The 15,019-nt window shown below is 34.8% G+C and overlaps 1 protein-coding gene across 1 annotated transcript; it reads right to left on the bottom strand.

Annotated features, from left to right (window-relative positions):
- Positions 1 to 222: 222 nt before the first annotated feature.
- Positions 223 to 2,153, bottom strand: LOC149260125 (uncharacterized). The gene is made up of 2 exons (XM_089456764.1): positions 1,651 to 2,153; positions 223 to 1,561 (listed from the first exon to the last, which is right to left on the bottom strand). Exons 1-2 carry the CDS (start codon positions 2,151 to 2,153, stop codon positions 223 to 225), a joined length of 1,842 nt encoding a protein of 613 aa, XP_089312890.1.
- Between the last annotated feature and the right edge of the window lie 12,866 nt (positions 2,154 to 15,019).

The following is a 15,019-nucleotide window of genomic DNA, read 5'->3' on the forward strand; positions in this document are numbered from 1 at the left end:
GTTCAGACATTTAATCAAATGGGATTTTCCTGTCCCAGCTGTTCCTTGTATGATGATTTTGCGTGGGGGTTTTGGCGAAGGGGTTTTAAAGTGTGAAAAAATAGTGGTGAAGGCTATGTTTTGGGTAGGAGATAATGTGTGATCTTGGGGAAGGTTGCAAAAAGAATGATGTTCGTTTTGAATCCTTGAGCAGTTGAATTCAACGAAATTTATGGCAGCTTCTTACAAGTGGGGAGGGATAGTATTATGTGACCAATTGTGGTTGGCATCAAAGTCACGGTAGCCAATCATGTCAAGGTCATCAATTGCAATATTGTAACCTGGGTGCAGCTGAGAGAGGATTTGCCATTCGTTCATCTGCATGGAATCAGGAGGGATGTCGGGGGTAGTTTGATCTTCAGTATGTGGGGTTTGTGGGTTTTCAATTTCTCGATGGACATGCCATGGTGTATATGTACCCTTTTTTTGTTCCCAGTGTGCAACAATTTCTGCATCAGTTGAACCAATATCATTGGGGAGTGTTCGAAAGGGGAAATACAATAGTAATTCACTCCAGCAAAAAGTGGCATAAGAAGGATCATCAGAGGAAGGAATGACATTGTAACGGGGCAATACATGTACAATCATTGGTGGGAATATGTGTTTCCATTGGTTTTTTTTCCGCTGGGAAGAATATGACCATGAGCGTGAAGCTTCAAGGAGGGGCAGTGATTCCAATGAGACAGGCCTGTTCATGTATGCAAGGATAAAGTTTGGTGTCAAACCAAGGTTCTCAGTATCTTGTGAAACACGTTTGAAAACAGACTTGTTGACATTCAAAGACCGAAATGTACGGCTGCTGAGAGAAAGAGGTAACTTTTGTAGCATATGGCATATTTCTTGTGCTCCAATGTCTCTATCTGCAATGGTTTCTATAAGGATTTTTCGGATAACAACAACTGTAGGTGCTTCTGGAATGGCACTTTGTGATAGCCGTGATAGCATTTGATGGTAGCTCTCAGATCTTGTTTCTGATTTTGCTGCATATTTTGAAATATATTTTAACACAGCATGGCGAGAAAGGACTGGTTGGCAATCAACATTTGCTCTCCAAATAGAGAGGAGATCGGCATTATGAATATTCAATCTTTCATCATTGCATGCAGGGACATAGGTTTTATGACCTTTATCATCAATGAAAAGTGAAGATGTGTACTTCAACTCCCATGGTACTCCATACCGGCAGCTAAGTACATTGTCTTTCTTGCGAAGACAAGAGGACTCATGACACTTTGTATGACGTTGAATGCAGTTGACAAGCTCTGTATAGTCTTCAACTTGATTGGATGTGAATATTGATGCTGTGTCAAGAAGACATGGGTTATGAATTGTTGATTGCTGAAGCGGAATATTTTGGTGCTCTGCTTGACGTGGATTCGAGGCAGTTACGTAGTGGTCGAAATATTTCTGTGCATTAGCAATTTCTAATGCATTGTTCCAGTCAATTGTGTCCATGTTTGGTGCATTTTGCAGCCAAAGGAAGCCATGAATGTGTGCGGATCCTCTATGTTGCCATTCGTATCTGAATATAATATGAAGGTAAAATCTCATTAAAACATATATATGAAATGTAGAAAATTAATGTAGAAGAAAATGGATATTAAAAAATACCTGCACCAATAGTCTACTGCATGGAGGCCTTTTTGCAGGATTTCTTCGAGAAAAATTGTGAATCTGCAATGCATATATTGGGCTGTTAGATGTGGGTTCTTAATTATGTTTTGGATTTTCCATTGGAAGTGGTTGACTGAATTGGAAGGAACACTGGCAGGCATGATCATGTGTAAGTCATGCCATTTAGTATCAGCTGCACTGAGAGTGAAAAAGAATGTAGGACTTCCTATTTGCGTTATCATGTCAGTCAGCTCAGATCGTCGTCTGTTCCAGAAAGATCGTGTTCCTCGTATGGCTGAACCGAACCGCATTATTTGCTCTGGAAATCTTGAATCTGGAGAGTCACGAAGACACTGTCGTAGGTCTGAAACCGTTGTTGGCAAGTTTTTCTCAATGTACTTTTTCACAAAAACACTAGCAGTAGTTTGGCTATGATGGCGCATCAGAATGTTATAAAGATAGAAGTTTGAATCTTGGGTGTTGGCCAAATCGGTTATCATGGTAGTGCAGCAAGTGTAAAGCATATTCATGCATCTCAAGTTTTGTAACTCTTGGTTGCATGATCATGGAAATGCCTGTAGGGAAGAGTGTGGGGAATTCCATGGAAAAGAGGCCTATGGTGTTGTATTCATTCATCACTGTTAAAGATATTGGAGGCCAATCGATAGAGCTTGTTGAATTTGAATGGGTCAAGTGCAAATAATTACGAATGTGCTCAAGCTCAGTACTTGAATTTGGGAGTATTGGAACGAAAGAAGAGGGTTGGATTTCTAATGGAGGTAATATGACATCAGTATCATAAGTAGAATCAATATTGGTTTGATGGGGTTCAAAAGAGGAGGTGGTTACATTATGGAGAAGAGAAGAAATATCGGTAGGCTGATCTGGTATTGCAGATATAGCAGATGAATTGAATTGAACATCACAGTAGTAAGGGTCATTTTTTGTTTTGTAATCAAGCGCTGCAAGGACACGTGATTTGCAAACAAAGAATTCATAAGCCTTTTCAGATGGATTTTGCCTTTTCACAATGAGGATGTCTAAGTCAGAAATCATTCGGGGTAAGTATTTGGCAATAGTGGTGATGTCTTGAGGGAAGCTAATTGTATGGCCACTATATTTGTATTGGCCACCACGAGCATGAGTGACTTGTGGAATGGGGTTTACACGTGCAATGAGCATTTCTTCAACTTGTGTTAACTGTTGAAGGACATAGGGTTGTTCACCAGGGTTCATGTTGTTTAGTTCAGAAAAACGATTGGTAGATTTAGATGATGCACAACGAAAACAAGAAAGTCTACCGTGTAAAAGCTTTGTTTTCATTCCTGGGTATGCTTCTTTGCATACTGTGCAAACATGCATGATAGAAATTTCATCAATCCTTTCTCGAAAGTGACGGTGTTCTTCATTAAGGGGAGGGTTATATTGGATTTGATGAAGGTGAGATGGGTTGGTTTGTATAGTTGGGAGAGCATTTGAGGTGGGAAGGGATGTAGAGGAAGTAGTAGGGTTGTTGCGGTTTTTATAAAGTAGTCGCTGCCGTGCATTTATTGTATCCTTTTGTTGTGCATAAAGAAGACGTCGCCGCTCGTGTTTGTCCGCATTTTGATTGTTTTTTGGCATATCTAAACAAGTACAAAAAATTAATGTTAGTTTTGATAAACAAGTATTGCATGTTTGGAGAATGTATTACAAGTTCTAGAATTTTTTTTTCTTATTTGAACATCAGTGAATGTAGGTAGATTAGTTAGAAGGAAAAACATGCAATTAGGAGTACTATAAAATCATATGTTATTATGGCATCTATTATTGAGAGGAGAGGAGCAAGATAACACAGATTTTGCTTCCTTCTTCTTTTCTTTTTTTTCAAGTTTGAACAATAGCATGAATAGATTAGCAAGCAAGAGATCAATGTATAGACATGTAAACAACGAACGGGAAAATTATGAAGTAAGTCTTTACAAATGTTGATATCTATATTATGTAAAATGAAAAGTGGTAAACATACATATTTTGGAATAACTGGAAGAGAATATTTGCAGCAACAGTGTGCATCACAATAACATGGGTGTAATTTACAACAATATGAAACAATGAGTTGTGCAAAAATGTTTGTTTATGTAAAAACAGTGGTGTTTGAAGAGACCTAAAAAAACTTTTCAAAGGCAGCGAACAACAGGTCGTTTTGAAGTGGACATTGCTTGAATGTCATTGAGGGCTTCTTTGCATGCAGAGGCACATTGAATTTCTTCTGAATTTATGAGTATTGGTTGTAAGCATTGAACACCATTGAAGTAATCTGATTTAATGGAAAGTGTTAGCAGGAAGTGGTGTTTAGAAATTCGGCCACAAATTTCCTGCAGATCAGCTAGTTCGATAGAAAGAAGGAACAGGTCTTTTGCCATGATGCCCATGAGCTCGTTTCCTGCATCATTGAATGCTGTGACATTCTGCAGACGCCCGGTGTGGTCATGTAGCTCAATTTTAAGTTTGTAACGGTAGTCACATTCTGGGAAGTCGCCGTTACATTTTGTACAATGCCAAAGATTGTTAGAATGCTCCACAACCTTCTTCATGCATTGTTTTCCATTGAAATCTAATGGACATGCTAGAAAGTAGAAGTCGTCCATGTGAAGAGTAGTTATTGTTGCACGAACTGAAACCCATATTGCTTTAGCGGAGGTTTGCATGCCAGCAATTTCATGGAACGTCTTTCGTGGTAGGGCATGTTTCGAAGCAACACCATAGTTTCTACTCAAAGATGGAGAAGAAGAGCTATAACCTGTTTCACGGAACCATGCATGTAGTTGATGAGTTTCTTCAACTTGTGGATTTATGATGAGAGTGCTTGTTGATATCGTCCCTATTGTGGTGCCATTAAATGCAGATACATGACCTCCTTTGATTGCAAGGATTGGTGGGCTGTCGAAAGAGTATAATTCAGCAAGGTTTTGTCCTATAGAGTCACAATGGTCTCCCCATAATGTTACATCAATGCTAAAACCCGACTTGTCTTTTAATATGAGTGTTCTCCTTAATGTCTCACTTCCGTCTTTTCGTCAAATTGTTAATGCAGGTGAGGTGGAAGTAACAACACCAATGACATCCACATTCGTATTTGGACTTGCACTTTTTATTTCAGCAATAGTCTGTAAGTGAAAGCTCTGGTAAGGAAACGTTGGATCATCTATGGGACATGGATTGATAGTGTAAGCATCAAACAAGTAAATTTCCCATTTGTTCTTGAGGTGGTTGTAGTTTGGATTTGCTTCTTTAATTGTGCCATTTGAAACAATGTATAGCTGCCCAACTTGAATTAGACTGTAAGGAGATTCAACCAATTCAGCAAATGCAGAAAGGTGGATCTCTTCCTTATAACGATTGATAAGTTCAAACCCAAAAACTTTTCCTGATCCTCGCACATTGTTGTAAGTCTTCAATGATGTTTTTGCAGATGCTCTACCTTGGATTGACCAGTATTTTCGAGCAGGATTGAGTGCCGTGAATGGAATTGTTGTAGTTGTTGCCATAATTGGTGGAGTAACTACAGAGGGAAAGGTATCTTCTGTTGATGAAGAGCTAACTTGGGATGTACCTGCCTTTGCATGTAGTAGTGTTGATGAGTCCTTCGTCAATGCTGCTGAGCGCATCACAACTTCAAGCTCAACCACTCGGATGGACCTTATGTAAAAAAATGAGAAATGAATTAATGAAGATTTTTTTTTTTTTTTTTTTTGTGTAATGCAGGAAGCGTATAGAAGACAAAAAATAGAAAAGGGTAAATTCAAAAGTTGGGCCTTACGAGGAGTTTTGAAGCACCGTGCAAGTGGCCTTTTTAAGCAGAATTATTGAGCCAATTTGAATGTCTTCAGATGCAACTTGTTGGCTATATGTTGATGGTAGCAAAGTCTTGTGTTGATGTGTTCCATCAGATAGAGTAATGCAAAAGTGCGAGGATGTTGTTTTTAATGATGTAACAGAACCAATATCGATTATCTGGAGCAATGGCTGAATATCGGTGGAACCATTCAACAGCAGAGGAATGGCATTTGTAGTCAATGTTGGCTCCATAGCATTAATAGAGGGATTCTATTTCTATGATAGTAGTACCTGTAATTTATCAAATCACCACAGCACAAAAGTCATGTAAAGAATAATGTGATGTGAATGAGGGAACTAATCTAACAAGGCTAACTTTCGATGGTGAAACAATAATAAGGGCAGAAGGTTTGAGAGTAAATTGTCATTCACAACAATATTAAATATGAGATGACCTTGTAGGTGTTGTCAGTTAAGGTTAGCTTAGGTAGAAGTACTAATGCATCAAAAGATCCATGTGATGTTAATTTGGACTCATCTGTTTTTCAATAGTAACACCTATTGCTTCCATCAATTCTAATAAGATTTGAAACAGAGTCGTTGCTGAATCAAATAAATAAATCGTTGGTTGTCCACATAGATCCCGTGTGAAATTTATGAGATTGATTCCTCGAAGATGAAGAATCCAAGTCAGTGGATCTCGACAGATTCACCACGATGAGTGGAGGAAGTCCTAACAACCATCTGGATTGACGGTGAGGGATGAATGTAGTCACAATGACTGTTATATTTTATCAGATAAATTTTAAGGTGATATTCTTTAAGTCTCAAAAACGAAAGCACTCAGGTACTAAAAAAGAAAAAATACACTAAAAATGACAATCAGCAAAGAACGTTAAATTACCTTGTCTGATAAACACCAATTACTGGATATGAAACCCAGTCTCTCAATGAGTAACAGAGAAGGATGGCCAAAGGTACAGTTACGGTTACTTTTGAGCTTCGCCCGAACCTCAGATTGAGGGGCCAAGTACTCTCGTGAAGACGAGCACCCTCCCAAAAGATGAAGACAAAGTAGGTCCGTCCGTTTGAGGTACCAGGACAGCCCGTCCCAGTCACCTTAGGTAAGTACCTAGAAGTATTGGCCACTAGAGATACCTCAAATCACAGACATTACCAGGGGGAACATAGTCGTAGACAGCACGCTGTGTGGGCAGGATACCTGAGTCCCCGAATCAGTTCCGAAATCCTCGAAGGGACCCCCGTTACACAGAATGCCCAAAGGAGTTGTAAACGAAGGCGGGCTACCTTCAATTACAATCCAATGTTGTCTCGTATTTTACTCCGTTGTGAGTGGAGTGGTCCTGGTAATATGAGTGCAGAAGGATTTTTCACTCTTTAATGACACTAGTTTGATTTGCAACCTTGGGTAGTTGACTCACTCTCTTATCCCAAGGTCCTAATATATCTAATGTTGGTTTGCTCTAAAAAAGAGTATATGATTGATTTTAGTGTAAATTTTAGTGTACTTTCTTATTTGTCTTCGGAGGGGGTATTGACGTATGAATATGATGAGACTCTCGACTCAATAAACCGTGCAGAACAATGCTATAAAAAAAATTTCAATTTCTTATGCAAACAAGTCTTATTCTACACATGTATTATTTCACATATTCATGTATTCATCAGTGCATATAAAGTCATTCAACACTTTGCATAACCGAAAGTTCCTTTTCTCAATATTCCCTAACAACTATTGAACCAAAACAAGGCAGCCTACAACTATTTCGACAGAAGGAGATATACAGTTTATCAACTTTTCTTTCAACAAAAAATTATTTTATGAGAGAAAAACTAAAGCATTTTCTTAAAATATAAATTTTAAGACATCAAATTTGTTAGCATAATAATGTTGCATATCCTAATTTAGCCCTTGGGACAAGTTCCCCCCCCCATTTTGGTCCACAAAGTCACTTGAAAAACATGGAAATGGTTCACTAATGCACAACTGAAAGTTCATTTTATCAATATTCCCTAACAACTATTGAACCAAAACAAAGCAACCTACAACTATTTCGACAAAAGGAGATATACAGTTTATCAGCTTTTCTTTCAACAAGAATTTATTTTATGAGAGAGAAACTAAAGCATTTACAAACCGTAAGGTTATCTGAAAAAGGTACCTGTGAGTCCAATTTGATTATAATTTCTACAACAAGGACACAAACAGAACAGTTATTTGATTAAAATTTCTACAACAATGACACACACAGAACAATTTTTTTTTACGGTTTCAATAATGGTTACCATTAAAAAAAATATCGAAAATAAACTGAGTTTTAATTTTTAAGACATTAACTGTACCAGAGACAACTATAAATCGATAGTTAAAGTGAATTATACTAATAATTGAAAATGAAAAAATGTATATGTCTGTGTGTGCATTTTAACTATGTATTTATCAAGCATCATCAAATCTGACACACAGAACAGTTTTTTGGACGGTTTAAATATAAATACAAGTATCATATTTATTTGTGGGATTTTTTATCTTCAACTTTTAGCCACAAGATTTAAACCGAATAAAATTTAAATATAAAACATAAAAAAAAGAAAAAACTAAATTTCATAAACCATTAACTTACACCTAGTATATTTAATTTACAAATTATAAAAGGTATATAAATTTTATGGTTTACCCCCACCCCAAAATAGTTCAACTATATATGACAAAAATTGTATCGTATAAGTTGACATAAACTCTTTCATAGTCTTTGCATCAGTTCATATAATCCGAAGGCTACCAAAAATTATTTCAATACGAACATACGAAATTATTTTATGGACCTATAAATCAAAATTCTTTAGATTTCACTCTACCAGATGAATATATGCGTCCAGCCATAAAAAGAATCCTCCATTGTAGTTCAAAATTCGTTCTTTTCACTTTTCTAGACTAATAGATGCGGCCATTTAAAAAGTCCTGCAAATCATATTAAATCAAGCGAAACGCTTGTGCTCCTTAATAAATTTTAGTGTGTTGTCGATTACATGTTTAAAAAGTACAAAGGTAAAGTAACTGTGAAAAGGAATATTCACATTATATTGACTCACAAGTTAAAGTGTCTGCATTTGGTCTACCGACGGTCCTATTAATCTTCAATATGAAGTCTCAGCAAGAATCATTATGCGTACTGAATAGGAGCGTTATAAACATATATAACCAGTACAAAGATTATTGTTTTCCGTCTTTCAACTATGAGAAAGAACCAATATGTCCTCACTAAGGCTATTACAAGACAACCTCAATAATGAAACTTAATTAAAACAAAAATAAAAACATAACCAGAATGGGTTTTGACTAAATTAATACAAGACGAAAACAAAAATAAAACATAACCAGAATGGGTTTTGACTAAATTAATACAAGACGACAACAGAAATAAAAACATAACCAGAATGGAGGATTTAACATGAAAGGATTTCTACAGATTATAAATTAAAAATATATACGAAAGGATTTAACATGAAAACATTTCTACAGATTATAAACTAAAAATATTGAATGCGAAACGTTACAGAATGCGCGAGTGTTTGGTATGTGAAAGTAGGGGAGCCAAGAGAACTTACGCCCACTAGTGGTGTTTGGGAGAAGGAAACGCATAGACTGATGCACTTTGAATGGATCCAAGGATTGCAGGGGACAAATTATTTCCTGTGTGAAGTTTTTCAAGAGAATTTGTAAGGTGATGGTAGATGAAGCTCAGTGTTGGTCAAAAATAGCAACAACAACTGTCAAGGAAAAAGCAGTTAAAATATCTTTCACAGTGAAAATATCTTAAGAGACAAAAGAATTGGAAAAAGCAGTAATGCAACTCAAAGGGCCAGGTTCAATGCACAGCAGAACTGGAGGTGAAAAGAAAGCAACTCATATATTTGGAAAAAGCAGTGAACTTGAAATCAACGGTTGAAACTGTCAAACTTGATCAAACGGTTCAGGTTAAATGTGTTGACAATTATTGATGCATAGGAAGGCCTATCGGCCTAATTAGTTAAATTAGATAAATTTTGATTTGTATTGTAATTTATTAAACTTAATTATTATTAATAATAATATTTAGAGTTTTCTTAACAAAAAAAAAAAAAAAGATATTGTTGAGTGATATAATTTACAATTTATTATGAGGAAAATGTATCAATGTTAAGTTGATATATGTTTCTTTTAAAATAAAAATAATATAGACAGAACCCATTAAATAAACTTCACAATAGGGATTGTTTTATTGATTTCAAAAGCTAATATTTATGCAACGAAAAACCAGAGGGAGAAAATTATGTATGAATAACTTGTCCATAAAATATTAACGTGAAATACAGGGAAAAAACTAATGAACAAATACTAATAAATATACAATATAATCCTAAAGGATTAGTTAACATCCCCCTCTTAATTCGAAGGGGCGTCGCACATTCCAAGTAAAATTCTAAAATTTTCAAACTTTTCACGTCCCAATGCTTTGGTAAAAATATCTTAAATTTTCTCGGAAGTAGGACAATGTGTCAGAATGAATTGTTTTGGGCTCGACATGATCGCAAATCAAATGATATTTTGTGCTGATATATTTGGTTTGGTCATGGAATCTAGCATTCTTCACCATTTGAACTCGCGATATGTTGTTAACAAAGGGATGCGTTGAAATATTTTGTTTCTCCTGCAAATATTCAAGTATTTTTCGAAGCCAAATGATTTATTTTGTATCTTGTGTTACAGAAACATATTCAGCTTCAGTGTAGAATGAGAAAATACAAATTTCTTTTGTGATCTCCAAGTGACAACTACTGATCCAAGAGTCATCAAATAACTAGAAGTAAACACCCCATGCTCTTTATCACCATCAAAGTCAACATCTGAATAACCAGTGTGATGGACGTTTGAAAATTTGCAATATATGATGTCATATGATTGAGTTCCTTTAAAATATTTGAACACTCGTTTCATAGGAATGATGCATAAATCTAGAAAGTATTCCTACAACAAAATTTATGTCAGGATGAGTAGTAATAATATAAATCAAAATTCTAACAAGTTGCTTGTACTTTTTTTGATCTTTTGCCTTCATTTGAAGTAAGATTTAGCTTTTCCTCTATTGGAGTAGAAAAAACATTACAATCCTGCATTCCTAATTTACTCAATAATTGAACAAAATATTTTTTCTGAGAAATAAAAATATGTTAAGTTTTTTAATCAAATTTAATTCCTAAATAATAATGAATTAAATGCAAACCTATTGTAAGAAAAACATTTTGTAGCTCCTTCTTAACATATTCTATGTAATCGTCATTGTTCCATGTGATCATCAAATCATCGACATAGAAAACTAGATATACAATTGATCTTCCAATTTTCATGACAGATAAAGGTGCATAATCTAGATCAAAATGCTTATAATTCAACTTGAGAAGATGCTCAGTTAGTTTTTCATACCATGCTTGGCATGCTTGTTTCAAACCATACAGGTACTTCACCAATTTGCATACTTTTTCACTTTTCATTTAACTGAAAAACCTTTTGGTTTAAACATGATGACATCTTCTTTCAAATCACCATTCAAGAATGCAATTTTTACATCCATATGATGTATTTTCCATCCTTTTTTGAGTTTCAATATAAAATAAGGTTCTAATAGTGCCCCATTTATCTATAGGGGGGAATGTTTATGTATAATCAACACCTTCTTGTTGTGAATACACCTTTTCCACATGTCTTCCTTCTGTTTTTCTACTGAACGATCTACCTTATACTTAATTTTGTAAACCCATTTTCAGACAATAGTTTTGATGCCAACAAGAGGATCCACCAACCTCCTCATAGAAGTGAGTCTTCCCCTATCAAAACACAATTACAATTAGGTACTATTGTATAATAACAAGATAGAAAACATGGATGACAAGAGTATCCCTAAAATTGATTTCTACTCGAACCAAAAAAGCCAATGATTTAAGCAAGGATGGCATAAATATGTTTGAGTCTTGGATAAATAATTGGGCAATAAAGAAGTTATTTTGTAGAATATTGATGATATTAAAAATATTAATATTGTTATGTTTAAGGATAAACTCTATGTATCTCTAATAAAAAAATTAGAATTTGGTTTGTTATACCTTATAGATATGTCTTATGTAAGTGATGGTTTCTCAATGGTTTAGAAATCAATTTCAAATGGGCCATCTTAGTATTATTGCTATCACATTTTTCTGAGACATTTCATATTGTAAAAATTTTAAAGATCATACAAAGCATACAAATGTGCCTCAAGTAAAAATTGCATAACTATATTTAAATAATTGGACATGTGAAATTTTATACAACTTTTCTCTTAGGAAGGGGCCAAAAATCAACAAGTTTTAGGAAAGTTACCATAACATTTACTTGGAACATCAAATTTTGGTTAGAGTTGTGGAAGCATAGAGAAGACATACCAAATTATTATATATTGATGTTTCATATTCCTAAGGGCTCGAATATCAGAGATCTATCAAGAAAAGTGTTAACCATTCATATATTATCCAAATTAATGTCTTAAAAGTACACAAATTGAAAGTAATATAATTTTTTACTAGAATATCCATTTTTTTAGGTGACTAGAAAATGTAAAAGATAGGATTACTATTATTATTTTTTCACATGGATTCAAAGAAAGGTCAACAACCTACAACAACAATTAAGCCTCTTAAATGTTCATCCAAGAATTATGAAGAAAGTGGAGACATTGAAATTAGGTTCTCCCAATTAGAGAGGAAATTTAATGAAATGGATGGTTTTATGTTGAAAAATGTGGATTCATTAGGCTCTCAAGAAAACCTTAAAGTAGAAATTATGGGTGAATTTGAAAATTAAGATGAACAAAAGTAAGGAAGAAATACAAAAATCCATAAAAGAATTATATGGAGATTTAAGGAAATCATGAACATAAGGAGAGGAATGGTGTTGAGACTCAATAACATATGGTAAGTATGTTATCACAATTGGAGAGAGAAAATATTGAATCATGAAACCATAATCATGAATTTTCAATCCAAGATACACATCATAAGGGCTTCAAATCAACACCAGGGAATTACTACATTCTAAAAAATATCTATGAGAAAGTTTGATGGTAAAAATATTATAACATGATTTTTCCAGATGGAGCAATACTTCGATATACACTAGGTTGCATCCTTAAAAAGGGTCAATATTGCATCCATCTTCTTAGGACAAGACCAACATGTATGGTATAAATGGCTTTATTAAAGGAAAAATGATTCTATTATACCATGCCCTATTTTTACAAAGTGATATAAAATTATGAGGATATTAAGAGAAATAAATTCTTCGGTCAATTGGTAAATATTTGACAAAAATTTCCAAATAGAGTACATTCAAAAATTCCAAAATTTTAGCCTCAATTTATAGAACAATTCAAAGAATAATTTGTTAGATATGGGAACTTGAAAGGAAAGCATATAATATGAGATGTGTCTCTTTAAATATAAATCCCTATAGCATGCTTTATGTATAGGAAGGAAAGTTGAAAGTATAAATATGATGTTAGAAAATTTCTCACCAACAACTATACGAAACATAGTCGATCATCAACATGAATCCATTATAAAATAACATACCTCTACTATAAAACCATTTAGGTACAACTAGGAATTTTTTGACCAATATACTTGAGCTCTGAAAATCAATGGTTGACTGCACCAGACCTGATCCCAACCATGAATCCTTTGATTCCCCCTGAGCTATGACAACTTGCCAAGCATGAGTAACCTCCACTCTGCCTTGATCATGCTAATTTATCATTCTCATGTTCACAGATTTTTCTTGGGCAACATCCTACCTTCAGGGGTTCTATTTCCCCTCAGCCTAGGCTTTTTACATGTTTTTCCTTAAAGCTAAAAGACTACCTTTTTCACTTGCAGTGCTTTTATTCCAGGTCTTTATCTCCCACCAGGTTAACACATATATATATATTTCTATCTATATTCTTCTTTAAGAAAAATCATGACAAATCTGATTCCTCTCAGATTCTGGCAAGTTTCATCCTCTTCTCTGGGTTAGTCCATGAAGTTTTCATCATAACATTAATAACTTTATTAATAAAATATAAACATTCATATAAACATGTTTATCACATACTGGCATATGCCTCTATAGCCATTACATAACAAGTAAGTTCTTGAAAATGGGAGGTGTTACATCATCCCACCCTTTAACTTAACATTGTCCTTGGTGTTATTATTCAACACATAATAACTCAGGATAAGCAGCCCTTATGACCTCTTCTTTTTCCCAGGTTACCTCCACAGGAGTAAAGTGTTTCCACTGCACTTTAACCTGAGATATGACTCGATTCTGCATTACAGTTTCCCTCCTTTCTAGAACACGAAGTGGTTCGGGCAAGAAATCTCCTTCGGGCTCCACCTGTAGAATATACCAATCAATTACGTGAGAGCTATCATGCACATATTTTTTTTAATAGCGACACATGAAATATACTATGTACTTTAATCTGAGCAAGTAGAGCTAATTGATATGTTACTGAACCTATTCGGTCGAGCACTTCAAATGGCCCATAGTACTGTGGTGCCAATTTAGCACACCTACTGGTACTCAAGGTACTCTTACAAGGCCTGATCCTCAAATACACATATTCCCCGATTTGAAATTCCTTTAAAAAAAAAAAATTATATACATAACATTTTTGCTTGTCTTGAGCCGTTCTAATATTTTGCTAAAGTTTTCGCATTGCCTCTTCCATTTCACCTAAGAGTTGAGGCCCAAGGATCAACCGATCCTCTGGTTGAATCCAAATGAGAGGGGTATGGAATTTTCTTCTATAAAGAGTCTCATAGGGGCTCATTTTAAGGGAAGCCCGATAACTATTGTTATAGGAAAACTCAGTTAAATGTAGATAGTCTTCCCATTTTTTGGGTCTATCCATCACATACATTTGAGGTAGGTCCTCCAAAACTTGATTTGTTCCTTTAGTTTGCATATTCTTCTATGGGTGGTTTTTTGTACTGAAGTTTAATTTTCTACCAAAATTCCCAAACATTGGTTTCTAGAATTTTGAAGTAAACTTGGCGTCTCGATCTAATATGATCATTTTTGGTATACCATGTAATCTAAAAATAGCTTTCATGAAGATATTCACGATTTGTGTTGTCCCAAAGGTGGACTGTACATGAATGAAGTGGGTTTCTTTTTTCAGTACATCTACTACCACCATAATGGAATCATGCTAATACTGAGTTCTTGGTAATCCAGTTATGAAATCCATGGAAATCATTTCCCACTTCCATTATGGAGCATGTAATGTATTCAACAAAGCTGCCAAATGCTGATGTTCTATTTTCACTTGTTGACATTGCAGACACCTTGCCAAGTAATCAACTACCTCCTTTTTCATTCCAGCCCAGAAAAATTGTTTCCTTAATGCAATTATCATTTTCTGGTATCGTTGGTGACCTGCATATGGTTCTTTATGTTTCTCATAAA

This window comes from Pinus tabuliformis, chromosome 6, assembly GCF_031772625.1.
Source record: "Pinus tabuliformis cultivar Carrire ecotype Pingquan chromosome 6, CPIR1, whole genome shotgun sequence".
In the NCBI taxonomy this organism is placed as follows: domain Eukaryota; kingdom Viridiplantae; phylum Streptophyta; class Pinopsida; order Pinales; family Pinaceae; genus Pinus; species Pinus tabuliformis.